Consider the following 25,279-nt stretch of genomic DNA (forward strand, 5'->3'; position numbering starts at 1 on the left):
AATTTATAATATTTGTTATTCAATCATTTTACTTTTTACAGAGCTGTAAACAATAAGTAGCAGTACACGTATCAGTACCTCAGTACTAGGACTTGGGAAGTACAAGTATTACAACTGTAGTCCATCGAAAATCGTAGATGAGCTTTCTCTTAGCATAATCATATTTTTATAGCCAGGGAACTGGAGGCGAAATCCCCTTAAAATAAATTAGTCCGTCTGTGCATCCGTCACTTCTACGGTCTATCTGCCGGCTCACACGTCCGCCCGTTCGTTCAACTGTCCGTTTATACGTCTACAAGCACCATCACTTGTAAAAGTATTGAGATTTTCACTCAATGTATCTGGCTAAAAATGTGTCGTTCGCTATCGACATAAAAGTTTCAAGTAGGTCTCAGCACCAACTGTACTTAAAATGGAGCAATACTGAAACCGTCGCATACTATGCCATGTCGGTAGTGCATTGAATAATATATATAGCTAGGTCTGACATTTAAAATATACTTCAAAGTTTCCCCGTTTCACAATTTTTTTGTTTATCCTTTTAAAAGACTGTTGTCTTACATGTACAACCGCTGTTTGTTGTTAAATAAATATCATACAAATATCCTGGAAATACATCTCTGCCGCCACGGCAACTGCTGCTAACTTTATTCTACCAAATGTAGCAGCAGAACGAAAGAACGTCGAATGCAAAGTAGCTCCATCCTTTACAAATTCAAAATATATGGACTAAGTAACTTTTCGTATATTTTTTGGAGTCGGGAGGTAAAATCTTTTACTAAAAGGCCGGTCCACCATGTATGAGAGGTAGCCTTCGTATTTTTTCAAATATGTGGTTTCCCGTTGGGATAGACGTATGTATATATGTATGTATACATAAATGTTTATAGACATCAGTGCATGAGACTTTAATAATCACTATTCTTTAGAGAATTCACTCACCTTTTCATAAAAACACATCGTTAATTTAGCCCCGTTATTTTTGTTTTTATTTCGTCAAAAGAGAAAGTTCCAGCGCCCCCTTATAATTTATGGGTTTCTAGTGTTGCTAACACTAAAAATTTAGAATGTTTTGCTAATAGCTTTGATGACAAAGTCTGATCGTAATTTATTACAAACATCTGTCAGATTGTAGTTATATCTAAAGTAAATATTTGTTCCTGTCAACATTTGATTGCTTCTGAAGCTGTTTAGAGTTGACATAAATGTTGTGGGCCTTATTTGTAAGAAGAAAATTTTTGCTTAACCGCAAAAAATGCATACACATACGTGTAAAATTATTCGGAAAAGTAGACGGTTCCAGGCCCGCTTTTAGGAAAAACTCAAATTAGATTAAGCGCCGCAAATATTTGTAGAAGGTATCCAAATTTTATTATAGAGATTCCATATATGAGTGGGTGCAGTAGGAGTTGGAGTAGGAATAGGAATGAGAGGTGGAGTTAAAGTGGGAGTGGAGGTGAAATTTGACGTTGAAGTTGAAGTGAGAATTGGAGTAGGAGTCAAAGTTTGAGAGGTAGTGGAAGTGGGCGTGGAAATTCAAGTTAGTGTGGTAGTGGGTGGGGGGAGAGATAAATGGAATAAAGGATGGGAAAGCGTAAGAAGGAAAAAAGGAGGATATCGTGGGCGATAATGGTATAGACAAAGAAGAGAGAAACCGGGGCTCAATTTTTGAATGTATAACATGATTATGAAAAACCAATTTCACTCAAATGATAATCTTGAATCTGTCAAACCATTTCTAAAAATTGTAATAAAACATGTATCTCATGAGTGCCATATCACTAGTAAACATATGTCATTCAAGAGATTCACCATTTCAGAGCTATTGCGATTCAAAAAATGGATTTCGATCACGGATACGGTCCCAGTTGCCTGTAAGATCCATCTTTATTGAACGCTCTAGGCTGTGCGTTTATTAATAACTGAAAATGTATTAAACATACATATTTACGAACGATTTATTTCTTTTTAAAATTTATAAAACTAAGCTCCACATTGCCTTTCCTTGTAAAATGTACTAGACATAATTCGCATTTACATATGTACAAAGAGGTTATTGGACTGTAATATGTAAGTTAGAGTCTGCACATTCGCGCTTTCGAGTATGTCCTTGAATAATATAAATTTAACTGGGAACTAGCATTAGAATTCAGCAAAAATAATTCTCGGCAGTTGCCAATAAATGCTGCTACAGTTAAAAACAAAGGTCCTTCCTCTATGAACAAAAATTACGGCCTATAAGTCTCTCATCATAGCTCGGAATCGTGAACGATGTAAAATATAGTATATGTATATCCTTTGAGTGTTCGAGACTTATTATTTATATATCTCGTAGAACCAACGACATGCAAAGATGGAGATTTAATAATGAGCGATATGAGCTTTACGCAGATATAATCATAGTGCAATGAATAAAAGCATAAATGTCTTGTTTTTAGATCATGTCATGCGAATAGATTATGACAGTCTGTAATAGATGGTAGTCAAGCTGAACTAGAGAGCAACTCGAATACGACAATCTTGTTAATTGCCCAAAATTTCAAAAAAATTTGGGTTTCGTAGCTTATTTTCGGGCTATTGAAAGTTGCTGTGTAAGCGACAAGAAGGATCGTGTCGACTACGATTATTTTTATCCATGATTTGAATCATAGTAAGACACCAGTCCAAGATGCACTTACCAAGCGTAAAGCCGCACGTAGGGCTGTTCTCACCATCTTCAGTTAGTCCCGTATCTATAAGTTATTGAAATTTTTGTTTTCTCCATGAAGCTTTGCGTTTCAGTTAAGTGCAAAGAAAAATTGTAAACAAAAGTCAGCTGTTTGGCTAGTTTCCGTGTTTTCACAATAGATTTTTCCGATTTCTTCTACAAAATATTCACAGTTACCGATTTAACCGGCGGTTCGCCACTCTGTTTTGATGAAAACAAGGGTGTCAAATGAAGCTATCTGACAGATTTATCTAATCTAATTTAACTGGAGATAATGAAAACGGCTCTTAGAGTATTGTGCAATAATGCATAATATATAATCTATTTTATTTTGCAAGCTATTTAACTTTAAAAAATATAATTTTTTCTAAATAAGAAAAAATAACTGGCAGGTAAATTATTTATTGAGTGCTAGCTAAGTATTACCCTCACGCGTTGGTACCGCAGGAAAACTAATTACAGAAAACAGTATTTAAGTATTTTAAAAATACATTTCATTCAGTTATATATAGCTTATGATTTATATTCCCTATCTTTTTCCAGTACATTAAACCCGCAAACGCCTCTCCCTCAATCTCCATCGCTTCCTATGCCCGCTCATCTACCTCTTACTCTGTCACTATCTATGTAACAATATTTTCTCCTTCCCTGTTCTCTCTCTCCAGATCCCAAATCATACTCCCTCCTCTCCGGCCGCCTTTCCCTGTCTCTCGCCACGCCCTTGTACATCTTCATTTCCATTTACACCTCTCTCCCCGTCAACCTTCTTTAACTGCTCCCTCTTAGCTCGTCCCGTTTCCTTGATTAAAAATGATTAAAATATAGGCTTATTTATGGATTTGAAAATTTCCAACCTGTGGCTTTGTATATCTACTAGGCCGGGTCGATTTGTGGGGAGGCAAAAAAATCGCCCATTGCGATTTCGAATTCTAGGGATCAAAATGAGAAACTTTGCCGAAGGAACCATACCTCTAAAACGAATTCTGATGTCCCCCCATTTGGGTCGTAGGGGCAAATTTTGAAAAATCCGACTTTGAAATGCCTATGTTTTATCTTTTTGGAGTTTATTTTTCTCTTTAGAAATTTATTTAGTCAGAACATATGTAAATGAAAAAATGAATTTTACTTAGTAATAGAAAAGAAATTAAAAAAAATTATTAGAAATTAGCGTTTTTACAACCCCCTTTTAAAACCAAGGCATCACTGTGATGCATTTGCATGTCGTAAACATAGTTATGTGGGTTTTTTATTCAACCGTTTTAAAAAATGAAGGTATCACTGTGACACAATTGCAAGTCGTAAAATTGCTTGTGTTGTTTTTTTTAAGCCACCACAAGACACAGCAGGTAGAATTGAAATTGCCCCTACCTAAAAGTTCGACCCAAAGGGGGGGGGGGGGGGGGGGGACATCAGAATTCGTTTTAGAGGTATGGTTCCTTCGGCAAAGTTTCTTATTTTGATCCCTAGAATACGATTTTCACAGAGCAATGAGCGATTTTTAAATTGACCCGCCCTAATATCTACATAGCATTTTTTGCCTTTGTTTTGCCCAACACTGTATAACTGTGACGGTGAACACTTGTATTTTACTAAATAAGCTAGATAGACATGCATATCGGATTAAGTAATTAGTTAACCTGGATTAAGTAGTTAACAGAGCGCGACTGCACTTCTTAAATGTTTGTAATTAAGTTTTTCAGTTAAAACTCACAAATTGGATGGAGAAAAAAATTACGTTCTAGAAAAGAATTTGTGGCCATTTTCTCTTTTAAACTTTAGGGCTTATCCGTCTAGTAAAAACATTTTTTGTGAATAAAACTTGTGCTTATAGAGCAGATAAATTCTACACTTCACATGAAAACACAGTCATTAATGAATTTTTTTTTTTTAATTCAAACGTCAGGAGTGGTCTAATCGGCGACTCGCCACAGTTAGGAGCAATAACGAAAAAAACCTTATTTTTTCTATTCAAACCAAGCGAACTTTTCACTTAAAGAAAAAAATACGAAGATTAGAAAACAGGATATAAAACTCAAAATGTGTGCGTGGATATATGATTCTGTGGCTGCTTAGTCTATAAACTAGATACTGAAAACAATTGTGCGTAAGCCTTTGGACAATACCCAAAATTTAAACAAATTTGATTTTAATATGTAAATTCTGCAATAGGAAAACCCTCGATACGGGCTTGGGGGAGAGAAGCGTCAGTGGAAACTGCAGTTAGAATAAACAAAATTTTGTATTTATGTCTGACTAAATAGACAGCGCTGTCGGCGTAAATGACCGGCATTTCTTCATATGCCTACATATTTTTTTGGCAATACGCCTTAAAGACTTTCCAATCAACGATGCCGCTGTCTGCTGCTACGACGAAGCGTTGGCTGGCCTGTAGCACGTTCGATATCGTTTTGCTTTTTTTTTAACTTTTGTGCTGCTTCTTTCTGAATTTCTATAAGTATATTTTCCTTGTTGTTGCTTCGGTAGATGAATACAGAGTTTTTGAGATCACTGCGCATAAAAGTATTTTCAGTTTGAAAATTTTCACCAGACGCTTTAGATCGCAGATGTGAACGTAAGGCAACGCGGAAAACTTTTGGAAATACAATTATTTTTCTTTTCTTAATTTTTGCAATCATTTCTAAGATATACTAAAGGAAAAAAATATTTTATTTATAGGTAAACAACGGTTCGAATCATCATCATCAAACCGTAACCGACTACGCAAAACCAAACAAGGGTGTATCACATTTAACACAAACAATTACTGAGACCACTACTTCTACCATCGTAGAAGATAACGAACCAGATCAACTGGATTCTATGCTTGGTAGTTTACAAGCCAATATGAGTCGCCAAGGAGTAAATACTGTGCAAAAAGGTTGCTGCAATGCTTGCGAGAAACCAATTGTGGGTCAAGTGATCACCGCTCTGGGCAAAACCTGGCATCCAGAACACTTTACATGCAATCACTGCAATCAAGAGTTGGGCACACGCAACTTTTTTGAACGCGATGGATTTCCATACTGCGAACCGGATTATCACAATTTATTCAGTCCACGTTGCGCATACTGCAATGGTGCTATCTTAGATGTATGAACAAAATGATGGAGAAGTCTTTTCTTCATTAAATTTTATTTGATAATGCATTTTTAAAATTTATTTTTTTTTTTCCTATTGCAGAAATGTGTAACAGCTTTGGATAAGACATGGCATACAGAGCATTTCTTCTGTGCACAATGTGGCCAACAATTTGGTGAGGATGGCTTCCATGAGCGCGATGGCAAACCCTACTGCCGCAACGATTACTTTGAGATGTTTGCACCAAAATGCAATGGCTGCAATCGTGCAATTATGGAGAATTATATCTCAGCACTTAACTCTCAATGGCATCCTGATTGCTTCGTCTGTCGGGTAAGTGTAATAATTTTAAATGAAGAAATTTGTGCCAGCTTTGCTAAAGGGTTTGGTTTGGGGAACTCACAAATGCTGTAATGCATTCGTTACGCTAACTGTAAATGCGTTGTCTTTAAATTTGCGAAATTGGTATTTGTAAATATTTTGCATTTTTCAAACTATTTGTAATTTTCACCTTTTCAGGACTGCAAAAAGGCGGTGAAAGGAAAATCATTTTACGCCATGGAAGGCAAACCAGTCTGCCCAATATGCGTGGGAGTTGATGAGGAAGAATAAACCGAAACACATTTTCTAACTTATGGGGAAATTTCAATTTCCATTCTTTTATAAATCGGGTTTCGAAGACCTATGAACCGTCTTATTTCGCAATTTTCTTTTGTTTTATCAAATTTGAATTATTTTCATACTTTGCAAAAACCAAACGTAGTCGGGCAAATAAATGTATATGATGTTGGTTGAAGGTATATACATGTATACATAGAATATGAATCCCATACATATGTGTATAAATTACGTGAAGTAGCTGCGTGGCGGGTGCAAAAATTTAAAACAAACAAAAAAGAGCTTTCTGTTAGCATACGTCTTAGTCGAGCGGGAGGAGACGATTTCTATTTTTGATAAATACTTCACGCAAGTAAATAGAGCTGCGGATGGACACACACACACAAACACACGCACATATTAAACAGACACCTGCTATTCAAATACAAATTTACACACACGCGTACACATTTCACCTTCACACAACACACACACGATCATCCGCAGCTGCGTTTTGTTGCTATTTTAAATTTTCCAACGTTAAAAAATGTTCCCATACGTTTGATTCCTCCTCATCATCGCAATGAAATTATGCGATCGTCAACGTTCAAATTGCTGCAAAAAGATAAATAAACCTTTGATGTTACCCCCACGAAAAAGGCGTGGCAGTGCGCGCGCAAGAACTTGTTAGCCATCGGTAACCTCACCATTGGCCGAGTGCTTGTGCCCCTGTCTATGCTGTATGGCCTTATGATGTCCCTGAACTTTTGAATTTTGCATTGTTTACAGCTGTGTCACAGTGCCTCAAAAACTTACATGTAACAATAATTTATAAATATCTCTTACTTCTATTTATTACATTAACTAAATTAGAATCGAATAGAAATTAGAAAAGTAGAAGTGAGGGTAAAAACTAACATGTCGAACAAATTATGAACTAAGTTAAGTTAGGTATTTTTAAATACAAGGCAATATTGTAATTTGTTTGATTGTAAATAAAAAATGAAATAAAATACTTAAAAAAGCTTAAAAAAATAAGACAAAAATCAATAAACCACACACAAATAAATACATAGTAGCCTCTCAATTCCATTAGGTTCGTCGCCATCCTATTTAGGAGTGATGAGACAGTGGAATTGAAAGTGTATCCTAGACCTTGTGCTCGTTACAACAGCCGTGATATCGGACTTGACGTTGATGAGGTCAAAGGTCAACATATCCAGCGATTTGTAGTTCAAGGCTGTACTGTGACCCCTGCCATTTGTTTCAGAGAAAAATTTTTTCATTTGACCTTGAAAATATATAGATACGCAGTATATAAATATATGATAAATATACATATATGTACATATGTACATACGATGCTTATTAGAGTGTCCCTTACTTAGAGCTTTTGTGTAAAATCCAGTATTCGGCCTTTTTATGTCAAAAAATCACTTCCAAGCTATGATTAGTTTGGGATAGAAATCTTTAAATGCAAAAAGTTCCAAAATGCCATACTGATATATTTTTAATTTTTAATTCGATACATAGAGCATAAACTAAAAATCGAGAGAACGTAAGCAAACCACACAAACTGTTAAATAACGGACACTCTTAAGGCGCATTTACTCGTATGTATTAATATCTGTATATGTATAATTGATTGCTGCTATTTGTTTATTTATAATATTTTTAAAAACACCTACACTTCCATGATGGATAGTTTTTAAACAAATTACAAACATTGCCTTGTATACATACAAAACATCGCATACATTATGCCGGTCTACAATAAGATAGGGTTGCTCATTTCGCAAACAAATTTTTTTTAAATTATTTTACTTATGACAAAAAAAACGCAATTTTAAATCTACATGAAATTTTCTAAAGTGTATCAGAATAGGTTGATGAGATGTTGGGCGCTTTCATAGAAAACGGATCGTTACTATTCAACGGTGCGTTCAGAAAGTTATCTCTCGACATATGTGTTTTCTAAAAGCTCCCAATGACAAAATTCAAAAAAAAAAAAAAAAAAACATTTAAAAGTAATATGTACCATATGTGCTATTCAATGTTAACATAAAATAATGTACTCGAGTGCTTTATGTATTGTCCGAACAGTTGAAATTGCCTAGAAAACTGTTGTGCCTTACAAAAAATAAGTTCAGTCTGTAAAAAAGTTTTCATGATTTTATTTTTTATAGTAACTCGTTAAGAAATTAAAAATTAAATTACCCAAATTGTAGAAAGAAGACATGAAGAAGCTATTTATATTTACTCATAACTCCCACAAATAATTTATTTTAGAACATATAAAATTGAGAGGAGAAATAAAACGGGATCACCAATAAATGCGCCAAAAATTAACGAAATCGACCGACGCATCCACGAGTTATGAAGAAGACTTTAATGCCAATTTCACACAGAGGCTTAATGAAATAATTATTCAAGTTTTCTACATTAAAGCCCTAATTGAACTCAATCTTCCATACAAAATACAAATTCTTAATTATATCATCATTGCTTTATTGAATGCCTAATCGAGTTAAAAATCCAGTCGGCTTTGTTTGGTGCTTCGATTTTTATTGTAATGTAACAAATGACAATCAAAAATAAATTATCTTCAATAATTTACGAAAGATATAAAAATACGAAAGAATTCAAATTTAATTTCCGCTGCGTTTGCTGCAAAAGATAATATGTTTTTTCCAAAATAGGCAGATATTTGGTTAGGTATCTGTGGATAGTTGCGCATGCATTTTATTTTGATTGTATTTATAGTTAAGAAGGAAACGGCTGCTTTCCATTTTAACTATTTTTTGTAAAAACGAAATATTCTTTTGGGGCTGCTGACAGATGTTCGCTTAATGCAGCAAAAGGCCCTGTATGAAAAAGGAAACTTAATTATTTCATTAAATAAAATTGGGATTCGATTAAGTTTATTATACGGATAACTTGTTCGGGAAAACCAAAAGTACTATAACTCCGGAAAATTAAAATTTCCAAAAAATATGAACACAGTATTTTCTTATTTATGTATGGTCTCATTCTTTTTGGATATTCTTAAAATAGAGCTCACAATTGAGGTGACTTAGAAAGGTTTCGATATTTTGCGAAGAAATTATATTTAACAAAATAAAAAAACGTGATTTCGGAATTCGCCCAGCTCAGCATATGTAGGTTTCAATACATTTTGAGCAGAGATAGGGCGTTTATCATTCTTCAACTGAATTGTTTTAAACACAAGTATATGAAAACGTACTTTTCAAAGAAGCTCCCTTTTTGCACGTAATTGCTTAATATTTCCATGACAGAAATACACTCGAGGAAGTTAGAAAACTACTGCCGAAAGATGCGGCGATTTCTACATTTCATTTTCAAACACGTATCCTGTTTACTTAAGGATATTTTTCAAAAGCAGCCAGTTGCAGACTTTTTTTTCAAAAACTATCGGAATCCCACACTTTTTTAATTAACGCTCCAGCTGAGATAGGGCATTCTTCATTCGAATTCTGTTTTAAGATTTTCTGAGATAGGTCGTTTTCGAAACTGCAGCCGAGATATTCAGCAGTCGACATACTAAAATTAGCACCAGAAAAACTTAGTGCGATCAAAAATAACGACTGATATACTGGAAATAAAAATTTTCATATTGTTACGTATGTATGTATGTATATCGAGCATTCTCATTTAGTTGCTTTTTTACGTCTCTCATATCTGCATCTCACATTCGTGGTTGTCTTCTATGTATGTACATACATGTGTGAGTATTGTCATCTGCGCTCTTTGTTGCTGTGCATATGTGTGCGTATCTATTTGTTGTCTCATCTGCTTACATTGCTTATCGGCATAGTGCTGTGTCGGAATTGCTAATATTCGCCACAATATTGCCTATATGTAATGCATGAGAAGTAGAACTGAATAAAGTTCAGAAATCACCGACTTCATCAAATGTTTTTTTTTTTTAATTCGAAAAGTGACGCTGTGCGTATGCAGTATCTTGTTGTCGTACTTATAATAGTGTCATTGTAATAAAAATAATTTGTAATCCCACAAAATTAAGCAGTACAACATAAGTGGAGTTTAAACAATATGACGTTACAAAAATGTTAAGTGCCATTCAACTTTTTGATCTGCAATTGACCCTATTGAAGAATCTGTTTAGTTCTAAGAAATATCTAGGGAGGAAAGGGAGCCAACGAATCAGCGGTAAAATGTTAAATCGAAAACAAACCTCATAAGTATCCAGGAAAACTCTCCTTATGTACACATATACACACATGCATACACTTTTATTGTAATTGTATTTCATATAGACGGCCTAATCACAGACATTTTTGACGTCTTGATTGTAATTAATAATACCATTTGGCTTGTTTGCGACAAATTGCTGCAATCCTCTCTCGTTCACCGTACCCTCGGTACGAAGACATTGTCAAAATGCCAAGGCGCATAACAAATCTAAACGATCTAATGGTTTTGCATGAATCCAATTTTTGAATTCATATTTTGTGGTGTTTTTTTCTCTCGCTTAAATGCAAAATAAGATTTCTTTCGGTTAATGAATATTAATTTATTATGCGATGAATTTGAAAACAGCAAAAATTTTCTATTGTCGATGGATGCATATATGTCATATATGTATGTATCTATGTATGTACTTGAACATATATACATGTGGATACTCTGCAGTTTTAATGATTCACTTTCCTTTTCATCTGTTTCTACCGTCAAAGAGCAGCAAGATTTTATGGCTAATGATCTTAGCAATGAAAATTTTAAATGCTGGCAGCAAAGTAGACATTTTTGAACCTGCATAAGGACAGTGTCGGGCACAACTAAAGTTCCCTGGATATTACGGCGAGTTTTAACCATCAATTAACTTTAATATTAAATTTCAAACTATGCACAAAATTCAGAAAAAAATTTAAAATGTGTTCCTCAATTTTGAACTTTTTACCTAGTTCTTTAGGAAAATTCTGATTATGCAGTTCTGTAGCCCATGAGTATGATAAAATGATAGTCGATTGTAGTTCCGAAAGCGTTGATTTTTCGTACTTCCTTTCTTTGTTTTCTCCAATAACGAAACCATAAAATTGTTTTTTATGGAAAAACTGCAGAAGTTGGCCCGAAAAAAAATTTTATTTAAGACATTTCTTCGCTCCCAACTAAAACTAGCACGTTTCAAATTCCGATTGAAGACTCACACATTTCGTTTGTTCATGTTTCAATCGTGTTAGTTTTCAATGTAATTACCGTATGAGTCATCCATGGTACTAAGGATTCAATAGTTAAAACACATAGTGTAAACGAGTTGCGAATATTTTGTCTTGAACTTGACATAGATGCTTACCCGCCCAGTAAGCATTTTGAGAAGTATCCCGAAACGAGTCTGCCTCGCTCTCATCTACACAGAAAATACCGATTACGTGTACTACAGAACTCAGCTGCAAAGTAAACTTCAAATTCTTAAGTTAGTTGGCGCAGCGAGCGGACACTTTCCGTAAATATCGCCAACCTAGATCAATAAGGGGCTAACTCAAAGTTCTTTAATTTCCGAACAATATAGTCGGCACATGTGGGGGAGGCAGCCAGTTTTCGCGTATTCTGAACATTGCGCGAATTTTTGATTTGATCGTGCTTTTGATCTAGGTGTGCGGTTATATTATGAAGCGGTTAATTTAATAGCATACGTAACATGCAAGGAAGCGAAAGTTGGTTAAAATTACTCGGGATCAGGATAAAATAACATTGTTAAGTTAGAAATGGCGAGGAAAAGGCCCGGGAAAAGCAGAATAAAAAAATCTTTAGAAAATAGTATTTTTATACTCAGCGTGCTTTGCACACAGAGTATATTAACTTTGATTGGATAACGTTTGGTTGTACAGGTATACAAGATAATTATAGACTTCCATATATCAAAATCATGAGTATCGAAAAAAAATTTGATTGAGCCATGTCCGTTCGTCCGTCTGTCCGTTAACACGATAACTTGAGTAAATATTGAGATATCTTCACCAAATTTGGTACACGACCTTATCTGGACCCAGAATAGATTGGTATTGAAAATGAGCGAAATCGGATGATAACCACGCCCACTTTTTATATAAATGACATTTATATTTTTTATTTTTTTCATTTCATTTATTCATATTTCATTCATTCATTTATTAAATAGGAAAAACTTAAAATTTTAAAAAATGGGCGTGGCACCGCCCGTTTTATGACTAAGCAATTTTCTATGTTTCGAAGAAAATTTTACGGATCGTAATAAAATTTGGTATACAAATTTTCCCTATAGCAGGAAACATTTCTAGAAAAAATGGACGAGATCAAAACACAAAAATTTTCGAAAATGGGTGTTGCACCTCCCTTTTATGACTAAACAATTTTCTATGTTTCGGGAGCCATAACTCGAAGAAAAATTAACAAATCGTAATGAAATTGTGTCGTCCTTATAGCAGAAAATATTTCTAGTAAAAATGGACGGGATGTGTTATAGACCACGGCAACTTAGATATAAAACAAGTTTAAAAGGGTTGTAGACTAGAATAATAAGCTTTAACTTAGCAAAAAATAGTTTTGAATGAATGATATTTCACTTATCAAGTTTTATTGTAAGAGGAATGGGGATACATTTTTTTAAACGGGCGGTGCCACGTGTTATGTTGAAAAAAAATTTATCTGAAATGAAATGTACAATTGAAGCTCACGCTGAGTATATAATGTTCGGTTACACCAGAACTTAGACACCTTTACTTGTTTTAATTATAATCGTTTTATTTTTTCTACATATCGGTGGGACGGGACCTGTATGTTTTACGCCGTCTCTGAACGTTATCTACAAGGCAGATGAGTTTTCACTGAGAAGCTTTTTATGGGAGAAATACACTCGGAGTGTTTGCCAAATCACTGCCGCGGGGCACCCCGCTTAGAAACTCTTTTTTCTAATTGAAAAAACTTATTTCTAAATTTTTATGTGGTTTTGCTGGGACTTGAACCCAGGATCTTCGTTGTGGTAGGCGCTGCACGCTACCACCGTACCATAGCGGCCGCCTGACTTAAAAAGGGCGGGCACGCCCGGTATCAAAGCTTTGGAAATTTTCGCTTTTGAGTTTTATAGTATCCCTATCTAGGTGAAATACTAGTGAAATGGTGTTTTCTCAAAGATATTGAAAAATTTTACACTAGCACAACCTTTTAAACAGTCATTAAAAAAAAAAAAAAATTGGGCAAGGTCCTCAACGGAGTCCCCATTTTTCTTTATTTAGTCAGTTATTGGCGTTTAACCACCCAGATCCATTTGATCGTTGCTTAGCAATAACGCCAATTGGGAGCATCAAATGAGATCAAGTCTTCCTCACCAGTTTTTCCGAACTAAGTAAAGGCCTACTCCCTTCTGAAAAACTCTGGTGCCGATGGCGATTCACCTTACATAACATAACAGTGAAGCCTTTGGCTTACATTCAGTTCATTATTTACTACATTTTTTACGGTAGTCCTCCTTGACATCATGGGTATGAAAATAAATATTTCGCAACACGTTTCTCTCGTATACTTCATCTCCTATATGATCTTTCTTCGATTCCGGTAATGGTTTCGGGTCACACATCAGGATCGGAGTGATTATTGTTTTCTTCGACAGAGGACTTTACTTTTCAATTGCTTATGCAATTGAATCTCCGTGAGATTTTTAGGCTTAGTTTTCCTTATTAAGGCACCAAATAGACGACAGTGACGTGGCTGGCATTCTGCGAATGCACTGTTTACCCAAATGCGTGTTTTTTCCGCTTTTCTAATGTTTCCACTAAAAGTTTTTCGTCTTGTCCTCATTTACCGCAAGACTCAGTTTTTTCCATCTTTATCTAATCCAGATAAGTCAGAACTTACGGCCAGTCAATAAAAAGAAAGCATCACTGTCGTCCTAACAAAGAATATGGGTATCTGCATTTTTTTTCGACGATTAGTCATTTACAAAAGCGTCGAATTCGCGTATAAGGAGTTCAATTTTGAAAATTGTTTTGCATGAATAGAAAGATCACATCCATATCAGTCCAATGTACTTGTTTTCAACAAAAAACAGGATATTGTAAAGAATTCTGGGAAATTCCGTTTATTCCAAACCTTCTGCTAACGGTCGAATCGCTAAACTGTTGAATAAATCACTCCAATATTCAGTATTGCAATATGGTCTTTATTTAATCTACTTGGGAGTAGTACAATTATACTTCAATACCACTGTTTAAGCCACCTACAATACAAGATTGAGCGGCGGCACGTGCCACCCTCACGCGCAGCCGTGCGCGGCGAACTGGAAGGCGCCAACACCGACGAGGGGCCATCACATCCCTGATCTCCCCAGTTTTTTCGCCTCGCGAAACCTGGCATTATCACCGACTAAATCATCCGCGACCTTATTTACAACTTGGACATCCCAAATGTCGACCATTTCGAACATCCACGTCGGTTGCACTACGCTACCGACTGTCCCACACCCCAAAATCTTGTGTGTGACGTTTGATCAGGATCTACATTTTGGTGAGCACGCAGCCGCAATTGTTCCGAAAATCCAGAGCCGGAATAAAATCCTCAAATCCCTTGCTGGCAGTACTTGGGGAAAAGACAAAGAAACGGTCACTACCACATACAAAGCAATTGGCCAACCGTGTGCTTGCTACGCGTCCCCTATATGGTCGCCAATCCTAAAGACTACCCACTGAAAGCAGCTTGAGGCCTGCCAAAATACTGCGCTCGGAATCGCCACGGGCTGTCTTCTTATGTCCCCACAACACCATCTGCATAATGAGGCGAGAATACTCCTCATCAGGGAGAGAAATGAGATGCTAACCAAACAGTTCCTGTTGAATACCCAGAAACCTGGGCATCCCAACAGACATCTGATTGATGAGCCAACACCGCCTAGGGACTTAAGGAGTCATCTCCGTAAGCATTTTGAGGAAATACGGCACCTGAGAACTCAGCCGTATGAAGCAAAAAAACACAAGCAGGTCCTTGGTGAACTCCACAAACAGGCGTCGGACCTTTATGACGGGAATTGTCCGGTGAACTCAGTACTCAGGGAACAGTACCCAAATCTTGCGGAAGAGGAACGCATACTCCCCAGGGAAACGCGAGTCACTCTGGCTCAACTTCGTTCTGGATACTGTAACAGGTTAAACTCTTACATATCCAGAATCAACCCCAACATACAAAATGTATGCCCCGCTTGCAATGTGTCCCCACATGACACCAACCATCTCTTTAATTTTAATGTGGAACCAACGCCTCTAAGACCTCTTTCATTATGGTCCACCCCTGTCGAAACAGCAAGGTTCCTTGAACTCCCGTTAGAGGATATTGATGACAATTTGTGATCGGTCGCAGCTATTAGGTGGGGCGAAACATTGCTACAACAACAACAACAAGGGGCCATCACCATCAAACTATTTGCGAATCGGCAGTCAATTACTAGCAATCGGCAATCGCGAACGCGCTCAATACTTTGCATATCTTTGTATTTATTTTGAATACTTTTATACCTATTTGCTTTGAGTTTATAAAAAGTGAAAAGTTAAAGTTTGAAATTAATGTAAACTATTAAGAAATGGAAAAAGTGTGAATTATAACGTTTTCAGAAAAAACCCCCAAACGTCTTTTTATTAAAGAACAGAGTGAAGAGTGTAGCGAAGAGAGGCCTTTGTTCAACCACGTACTTCACAACAGCGTGTTTAAATCAAACTGAATCCTGATTGTTCAGCTTGCGCTGCTTTTATACTCTCCGTAGCTTCGTTCGCATATTTCCCCAAAGGTCTAGAGGTTTCACCTTCTACAAATCTTGTAGCTCTTGCTTGGTTACGAGCTATATACGTGTATATTTGTAGTTGATAGCCATATGCGTGTGTATGTGTGAGTAACTACTTCGGCTGATGACTACATGTGTGTGTCATGACATGTATGTATATAAGAGTGGCTGTTTCATGTTTTTGTTCTTGCGTGTTTATTTACTAACAGCCTAGTGATGTCAACATTCGCCACAATATGTTCGAAAGTTACAAACAAACTAGGTTCATTATGTCAGTTTCAGTAAAAATGTAGATGCCCACAATCGTTTTTAGGACGGCAGAATAATTACTCGTTATTCCTTATTTTCTTGTGGAATCAAAATTATATTAAAATGTGAGCAATGCATGTAACATAAAGCAAAGCTGGTTACAATATCAATATTTAATCTCCGCCTGATCTAATATCTAATATATAAGTGGCAAAGTTTGGATGTTTGGATGTTTAGATGTTTGGATGTTTGGATGTTTGTCCAGACGTTTGTCTTTGTGACTCAATCACGCAAGAACGGCTGGACGGATTTGTATGAAATTTGGCATGCATATAGCCAATAGTCTAGAAGGATCTACTAGCTATATACTTTTCAAAAGGGGCGTGGTCTCCGCCCCCTAGGAACAGTTATAATTTAATTATTATATATTTTTGTCTTTGCGACTGAATCACGCCAGAACGGCTTCACGAATTTTGATGAAATTTGGGACAGAGATAATAGGCTACTGGCCAAATTTTTTTCGAACATGGAAAGGGGGAAGGGGGTCCCACGACCCCTTCGAATAATTACTTTTTAACAATTTTTACACATTATAACTTTACGTATACTGACCTTCACCAATATTACAAACTCAATGGGTGAAATAAGTCGAGGGCTTACAAAGTGAGCAGTGATACACCCCCCCCCCCCCTTTCCCCTCTCGTGCAAAATCTATAAATTGTTATAACTCAATGTAAATTTTGTCCTAAAATCAATAATTTTTGGTATCTGGCTCATACAGATCGAGATCTAAACAATTTTGGAAAAACGATCAATGGTACTCTCCTCCTCCCGCCATCCGCCCTCCTTCAATTGCTTTTATTAGCACGCTTTTATTAGCTTTACCTGTATGTTTCTTTGTTACTCTTCATTCGCTCCAACGCGCCTGTTGCCTTATTAACATGGTTTTATAATTATCTTCACCCTATTTGTAATCCCGTTCGGGTCATCTCGTGACCCTTCAGGGATCATTTCTTGATGGTTTTCGGGATCCGTCGGCGATCCCGCCGGGGTCATTTCTGGACTTTTTCGGGACTATTCCGGGATTATTTTGGGACCCTTCCGGGATCATTTGTGTATAGTTTTCGGGATCCGTCCGGGATTCCGTCGGAATTATTTTGGGACATTTTCGGGACTATTCCGGGATCATTTCGGGACTATTTCGCGATCATTTGGGGACCCTTCCGGCATCATTTCTGGACGGTTTTCGGGATCCGTCCGGGATCCCGTCGGGGTCATTTCGGAACTTTTTCTCGACTAAGACGGCATCATTTGGGGAGCCTTTCGGCATCATTTCTGGATGGTTTTCGGGATCCGTCCGGGTCCCGTCGGGGTCATTTCTGGACTTTTTCTCGACTGATACGGGATCATTTGAGGACCCTTTCGGCATCATTTCTGGATGGTTTTCGGGTTCCGTCCGGATCCCGTCAGGGTCATTTCGGGGCCCTTTCTCGACTAATACGGGATCATTTGGGGACCCTTTCGGCATCATTTCTAAATGGTTTTCGGGATCCGTCCGGCATCCCGTCGGGGTCATTTCGGGACTTTTTCTCGACTAATACGGGATCATTTGGGGACCTTTTCGGCATCATTTCTGTGTGGTTTTCGGGATCCCTTCAGGGTCATTTTGGGACTTTTTCTCGACTAATACGGGTTCCTTTGAGGTACCTTGCGGCATCATTTCTAGATGGTTTTCGGGATCCATCAGGGATCCCGTCGGGGTCATTTCTGGACTTTTTCTCGACTAATACGGGATCATTTGGGGTAGCTTCCGGCATCATTGCTAGATGGTTTTAGGGATCCGTCCGGGATCCCGTCTTGGTCATTTCGGGACTTTTTCTCGACTTATACGGGATCATTTGGGGACCCTTTCGGCATCATTTCTCGATGGTTTTCGGGATCCATCCGGAACCCGTCGGGGTCATTTCGGGACTTTTTCTCGACTAATACGGGATCATTTGGGGACGCTTTCGGCATCATTTCTGGATGGTTTTCGGGATCCGTCCGGGATCCCGTCGGGGTCATTTCGCGACTTTTTCTCGACTAATACGGGATCATTTGCGGACGCTTTCGGCATCATTTCTGGATGGTTTTCGGGATCCGTCCGGGATCCCGTCTTGGTCATTTCGGGACTTTTTCTCGACTTATACGGGATCATTTGGGGACCTTTTCGGCATCATTTCTGTATGGTTTTCGGGATCCGTTCGGGATCCCTTCAGGGTAATTTTGGGACTTTTTCTCGACTAATACGGGTTCATTTGAGGTACCTTCCGGCATCATTGCTAGATGGTTTTCGGGATCCGTCCAGGATCCAATCAGGGTCATTTCGGGACTATTTTGGGATCATTTGGGTTACCTTCCGGCACCATTTCTATATGATTTTGAGGATCCGTCCGGGATCCCGTCGGGGTTATTTCGGGAATTTTTCTCGACTAATACGGGATCATTTGTCGACCCTTTCGGCATCATATCTGGATGCTTTTCGGGATCCGTCCGGGAACCCGTTGGGGTCATTTCGGGACTTTTTCTCGACTAATACGGGATCATTTGGGGACGCTTTCGGCATCATTTCTGGATGGTTTTCGGGATCCGTCCGGGATCCCGTCTTGGTCATTTCGGGACTTTTTCTCGACTTATACGGGATCATTTGGGGACCCTTTCGGCATCATATCTGGATGCTTTTCGGGATCCGTCCGGGAACCAGTCGGGTTCATTTCGGGACTTTTTCTCGACTAATACGGGATCATTTGGGGACGCTTTCGGCATCATTTCTGTATGGTTTTCGGGATCCGTCCGGGATCCCGTCGGGGTCATTTCGGGACTATTTCGGGATCATTTGGGGTACCTTCCGGCATCATTTCTAGATGGTTTTCGGGATCCGTCCGGGATCCCGTCAGGTTCATTACGGAACTATTTCGGGACCCTTTGGGGTACCTTCCGGCATCATTTCTATATGGTTTTGAGGATCCGTCCGGGATTCCGTCGGGGTCATTTTGGGAATTTTTCTCGACGAATACGGGATCATTTGGGACGCTTTCGGCATCATTTCTGGATGGTTTTCGGGATCCGTCCGGTATCCCGTCGGGGTCATTTCGGGACTATTTCGGGATCATTTGGGGTACCTTCCGGCATCATTTCTAGATGGTTTTCGGGATCCGTCCGGGATCCCGTCGGGGTCATTTCGGTACTATTTCGGGATCATTTGAGGTACCTTCCGGCACCATTTCTAGATGGTTTTAGGGATCCGTCCGGGATCCCGTCAGGGTCATTTCGGGACTATTTCGGGTTACCTTCCGGCATCATTTCTGGATAGTTTTCGGGATCCATCCGGGATCCCGACGGGGTCAATTCAGGACTTTTTCTTGACTAATACGGGATGATTTGGGGGATCATTAGGGGACCCTTTCGGCATAATTTCTGGATGGTTTTCGGGATCCGTCCGGGATCCCTTCCGGGTTATTTCGGAACTTTTTTGGGACTATTTGGGGATCATTTGGGGTATTTTCCGGCATCATTTCTGTATGGTATTGGGATCATTTGGGGTCCCTTCCGGCATAATTTCTGGATGGTTTTCGGTCATTTCGGGACTATTAGGGGATCTTTTGAGGACATTCCGGCATCATTTCTGGATAGTTTTTGGGATCCGTGAGGGATCCCGTCGGGGTAATTTCTGGACTTTTCAGATATTGTTTCGGGATTATTTTGGGTTTCCAAGATCATTTCTGGATGGATTTCGAGATCTGTCCGGGATCCCGTCAGGGTCATTTAGGAGTCCGTTCGAGATCCCGTCGGTCATTTCGGGACTATTAGGGGATCATTTGAGGACCTTTCCGGCATCATTTCTGGATAGTTTTCGGAATCCGTCTGGGATCCCGTCGGGGTCATTTCAGGACTTTTTCGGGACTAATACGGGATCATTTTGGGACCCTTCCGGAATCATTTCTGTATGGTTTTCGCGATCCGTCGTGGATCCCCTAAGGACCCTTCCTGGATATTTTCTGGATGGTTTTTGAGAACCGTCCGGGAGCCCGTCAGGGTCATTTCGGAACTTTTTCGGGACTATTTCGGGATCATTTTGGTACCCTTCAGGCATCATTTCTTTGTGGTTCTCTGGATAAGTCTAGAATCGTGTCGTTGTCATTTCGGGTTTTTTGGGACTATTCCGGGAACTTTTGGAGACCCTTCCGTGGCATTTCTAAATGGTTTTCGGGATCTGTCCGCGATAGCGTCGGGGTCATTTCGTGGATTTTTCTGGATAATTTCGGGATCATTTGGGGATCCTGTCAGGTTATCAGCTCATTTAGTTCTTTTTTTACTCAATTACAAAAATAAAATGTATTGGACAGAAACATCTTTTTAAACAGATAACTTGATAAGCAGGCTAACGTGAATATCCCATATATTTAATTTTCTCCTTGCGGACGGGGCCGTGGGTAAAGGCTAGTATATTATAAATGGGAAAGTTTGGATGTTGTATGTTTGTCTTTGTGACTCAATCACGCAAGAACGGCTGAACCGATTTGGATGAAATTTGGCACGCATATAGCCAATAGTCTGGAAGGATCTACTAGCTATACTTTTTTGAAAAGGGGGAGGTCCCCGCCCCCTAGGAACAGTTATAATTTAATTATTGTATTTTTTCGTCTTTGTGACTGACTCACGCCAGAACGGCTACACGGATTTTGATGAAATTTGTGACACAGACAATAGTCTACTAGCGAAATTTTTTTCGAACATGGAAAGGGGTGTAGGGGACCCACGACCCCCTTCGAACAAATACTTTTTAATAATTTTTACACATAACTTTGCCTATACGGGCCTTCACCAATGTTACAGACTCAATGGGTCACATAAGTCGAGGGCTTACATAATGAGCAGTGACACCCTCCGTCCCCCCTCCCCCCTTCTCACCCCCTCTGATGTAAAATCTATAAATTGTTATAACTCAATATAAATGTTCTCCTAAATCAGTCATTTCTGGTATCTGGCTCATACAGATGGAGATCTAAACAATTTTGGAAAAACGATCGGTGGTGCTCTCCGTCTCCGTCTCCTCCCGCCAACCGCCCTCCTTCAATTGTTTATATTAGCACGATTTTATTAGCTTTACCTGTATGTTCCTTTGTAACTTTTTATTCGCTCAAATGCACCTGCTGCCTTATTAACATGGTTTTATAATTAGCCTCAACTTATTTGTATTCCCGTTAGGGTCATATCGAGAACCTTCCGGGATCATTTGTGGATGGCTTTCGGGATCCGTCCGGGATCCCGCCGGGGTCATTTCGGGACTATTTCGGGATCATTTTGGGACCCTTCCGGGATAATTTCTGTATAGTTTTAGGGATCCGCCGGGATCCCGTCGGGGTTATTTTGGGACTTTTTCGGGACTATTCCGGGATCATTTCGGGACTATTTCGCTATCAATTGGGGACCCTTCAGTAATCATTTCTGGATCGGTTTCGGGATCCGTCCGGCATCCCGTCGGGGTCATTTCGGGACTTTTGCTCGACTAATACGGTATCATTTGGGCACCCTTTCGACATCATTTCTGAATGGTTTTCGGGATCCGTCCGGGATCCCGTCGGGGTCATTTCGGGACTTTTTCGGGATAATTTGGGTTCCCCGTTCGGCATCATTTCTGGATGGTTTTCGAGATTCGTCCGGGATCCCTTCAGGGTCATTTCGGGACTATCATTTGAGGACCCTTCCGCCATCAATTCTTGATCGTTTGCCGGATCCACCAGGGTCATTTCGGGACCATGTTGGGATCATTTTTGGATCCGTCCAGGATGCCGTATGATTCATTTTGAAATTTTTTTTGTTACTTTTTCGGGATAGGTTTGAAACCCTTCCGGGATCACATCTGGATCCGTGTGGGATTCCATCGGGGTCATTTTCGGACTATTTCGGGATCATTTTGGGACCCTTCCGGAATCATTTCTCTATGGTTTTCGCTATCCGTTGTGGATCCCTCGGGATCATTTCGGAACTTTTTCGGAGCTTTTTCTGGACTATGTCGGGATAATTTAGGAACCCTTCCTGGATGGTTTTTGAGATCCGTCCGGGAGCCCGTCAGGGTAATTTCGGAACTTTTTCGGGACTATTTCGGGATCACTTTGGTACCTTCAGGGATCATTTCTGTGTGGTTCTCTGGATAAGTCTAGAATCGTGTCGTTGTCATTTCGGGTTTTTGGGACTATTTCGGGAACTTTTGGAGACCCTTCCGGGGCGTTTCTGTATGGGTTTCGTGATCCGTCCGCGATAGCGTCGGGGTCATTTCGTGGCTTTTTCTGGATAATTTCGGGATCATTTGGGGATCCTATCAGGTTATCAGCTCATATAGTTCTTTTTTTTACTCAATTACAAAAATAAATTGGATTAGACAGACACAAATTTTTAAACAGATAACTTGATAAGCAGGCTAACGTGAATAGCCCATATATTTCATTTTCTCTTTGCGGACGGGGCCGCGGGTAAAGGCTAGTAAATAAATATAAATGAATCAGCGTTTCACCATAAAAATTTTACTCATCATTTTCGTTTCTTTTATAGGACTGCCGGCGGCCCTTCCAAGGTGGCTCCTTCTTCGATCACGAAGGTTTACCCTACTGTGAGACACATTATCACGCCCAACGTGGTTCCCTATGCGCTGGTTGCTCCAAACCAATAACAGGTCGCTGCATTACAGCCATGTTTAAGAAGTTCCATCCAGAACACTTTGTATGCGCCTTCTGTCTGAAGCAACTCAATAAGGGTACGTTTAAGGAACAAAATGATAAGCCATATTGCCACGAATGTTTCGAAAAGGTTTTCGGATAAGCAGCTAACTGAAATTTATGAATTTAAATGATGGAGCGCCAAACAGTCACGATTATGATATTAGATACGTACGTTTGATACATACATACAAAACTTATATGTATAAATATTATGTAGATTGTGGCTGTTTTTTTTTAAGGACTATCTAAATTGTTTATTCTGCAGAGAATTCGTAACTTTTTGTAAATTCTAAATATTTTTTTTCATATTCTAAAATAACGGCAAACAAAACGTTGAAAACAGCAATTAAAAAATTAAAGAGCCAAACTATAATTTAAATTGTACTATAATGCTTAAATAGATAATTGTAAATGATTTGTATACATTTTTAATTTCCAAATGCTAATGCTTAAACTTCACATGTCTAATAAATTCCAACAATGAGAAATAAGATAAGAAAGACAACACTCTGATCGCTTTTTAGGTTTTGAACTGAAATCAAAATTTGTTTTCATTGCTTTTGGTATTACCTACACTTAAACTTGTGATTCATAAACAAAAATTTAAATAAGCAAATTTCAGAAACTTTTTGTTCATTGTTTACCATATAGTTTGGCACCTTAAATTGAAGTTATGTTGCTAATAGAGTGGAAGGCAGTAAAAGAAGGCAGTCGAATGCAGTGGAATGAAGAACAGGAGGAAGAGCAGAGTTGCATTGTTCAATCTTTAATTGTAACGAGTTTAGGGCAATTCCTCTTCTTTTTGCTAACGTTTGTATCGCTAAACTGTTGAATAAATAACTCTAATATTCAATAATGCAAAATGAGCTTTATTAAAGTACTTCACAATAACACTGATACTTCACAACCAATAGCTTGCTTAAATCAAACTAATTACTGATTACTCAGCTTTAGCTCCTTTTATACTATTTGATGTCTCGTTCGCATACTTCTAGGCGTTTGTTCTTCTAGAATTTACTACTTGTATCAATATTACAGATAAATGTAGAACAAATAACTAAATACTTGGATATAAGCAAGCATTTCCTCTTAATTACTGGAAATGAGGTGCCCTAAATGCTATATATTCCAAAATTATTTATGTCTGTTTAAAAATTTAACCTGAATTTTCTTATAAATTTTCGTAATATGAACGATAGTTATATTTATGTGTCTGTGTGTGTTATTTTGAGCGATCAGCTGTTAGTTGGGCTACTTGTTAAGCTTTACAAAATTGTTGTCTGCTTTGGATTATTTCTTTTTGTTGGCATATTTTATGTTTAGCCTGAGTTATTCGATTATCCTACGACATTTATTTGATCTTTTTATTAACGTTAACAAAATTGTGTTAAATTTGTAAGCTATAACAATTTATAATTCACTGTTTCTAAGTCGATATAATAACTGTTCCGTTTATATTTAAAAATGCTGAAGTTAAATAAAAAAGTGTAACAATTGTTATTATATTAAAATTATCACCGGCATTTAATTCAAAATGATTAAAAAAATAGAAAATGGGACGAAGTTTTAATAAATACATTTATAACGAAACAGAGATTTTTTTTATTTCATTACTAGAAGACCCGGCACACGTTGTTCTGCCCTAAATTTGGCCTATCTGCATACATTTTAATAAGCTTTTTCCATCTAACTCTGCCCTCCCCCTCTACACTTTTTCTAATCCTTTTATTCACTCCTCCCTCCGTCTTTTTCGCTTCATCTATCTCCATCTTCGTCTCATTCTATCTCTTTCTCAATCTCCTCTCTTTTCTCTCATCTCAATTTCTTCTCATTCTTCTGCATCCCTTATTGCCTGCCCCAGAGGGTGGTATGTATTTTATTCCAGTCCCAGTCCCAGTCCCACTCCGAGTCTCAGTCCCAGTCCGTCTCTGGATAATATATTACTCTGTACTAAAGCACTCATCACCAGCTTTCATTTGATATCCATATTGTATAAACACTGTCTAGGCATTCACTTGCCCACGTTTTGGCCTATATCTGGAGACCCTAGTCACCCAGGGGTATGAAAATTACCCTCTACACAACTAAAGACTCCCCTGAATTAAA

At 38.3% G+C, this 25,279-nt stretch overlaps 1 protein-coding gene and 1 long non-coding RNA gene across 9 annotated transcripts in view; one reads left to right on the forward strand and one right to left on the reverse strand.

Annotated features, from left to right (window-relative positions):
* Positions 1–4,865, reverse strand: part of LOC137239983 (uncharacterized) — a 34,932-nt gene extending 30,067 nt beyond the window's left edge. For 2 of the 3 annotated variants that reach the window (XR_010949574.1, XR_010949572.1), the window contains exons 1-2: positions 4,662–4,865; positions 2,679–2,908 (exon numbers count right to left, since the gene is read on the reverse strand). This is a non-coding gene — a long non-coding RNA (uncharacterized lncRNA). The remainder of the gene's footprint in view (positions 1–2,678; positions 2,909–4,661) is intronic. The other variant, XR_010949573.1, reaches the window with a different exon arrangement.
* Pax (Paxillin) overlaps positions 1–24,763 on the forward strand; it is a 155,475-nt gene extending 130,712 nt beyond the window's left edge. For 5 of the 6 annotated variants that reach the window (XM_067765823.1, XM_067765821.1, XM_067765820.1 and 2 more), the window contains 3 exons: positions 5,384–5,797; positions 5,888–6,118; positions 23,007–24,763. In XM_067765823.1, coding sequence (XP_067621924.1) covers positions 5,384–5,797; positions 5,888–6,118; positions 23,007–23,273 — 912 coding nt within the window. In that variant the 3' untranslated portion in view covers positions 23,274–24,763. Of the gene's footprint in view, positions 1–5,383; positions 5,798–5,887; positions 6,119–6,304; positions 7,452–23,006 lie in introns of those variants that run through there. The other variant, XM_067765824.1, reaches the window with a different exon arrangement.
* The last annotated feature ends 516 nt before the right edge of the window (positions 24,764–25,279 follow it).

Source organism: Eurosta solidaginis, chromosome 2 (assembly GCF_040869045.1).
Source record: "Eurosta solidaginis isolate ZX-2024a chromosome 2, ASM4086904v1, whole genome shotgun sequence".
Lineage (NCBI taxonomy): Eukaryota > Metazoa > Arthropoda > Insecta > Diptera > Tephritidae > Eurosta > Eurosta solidaginis.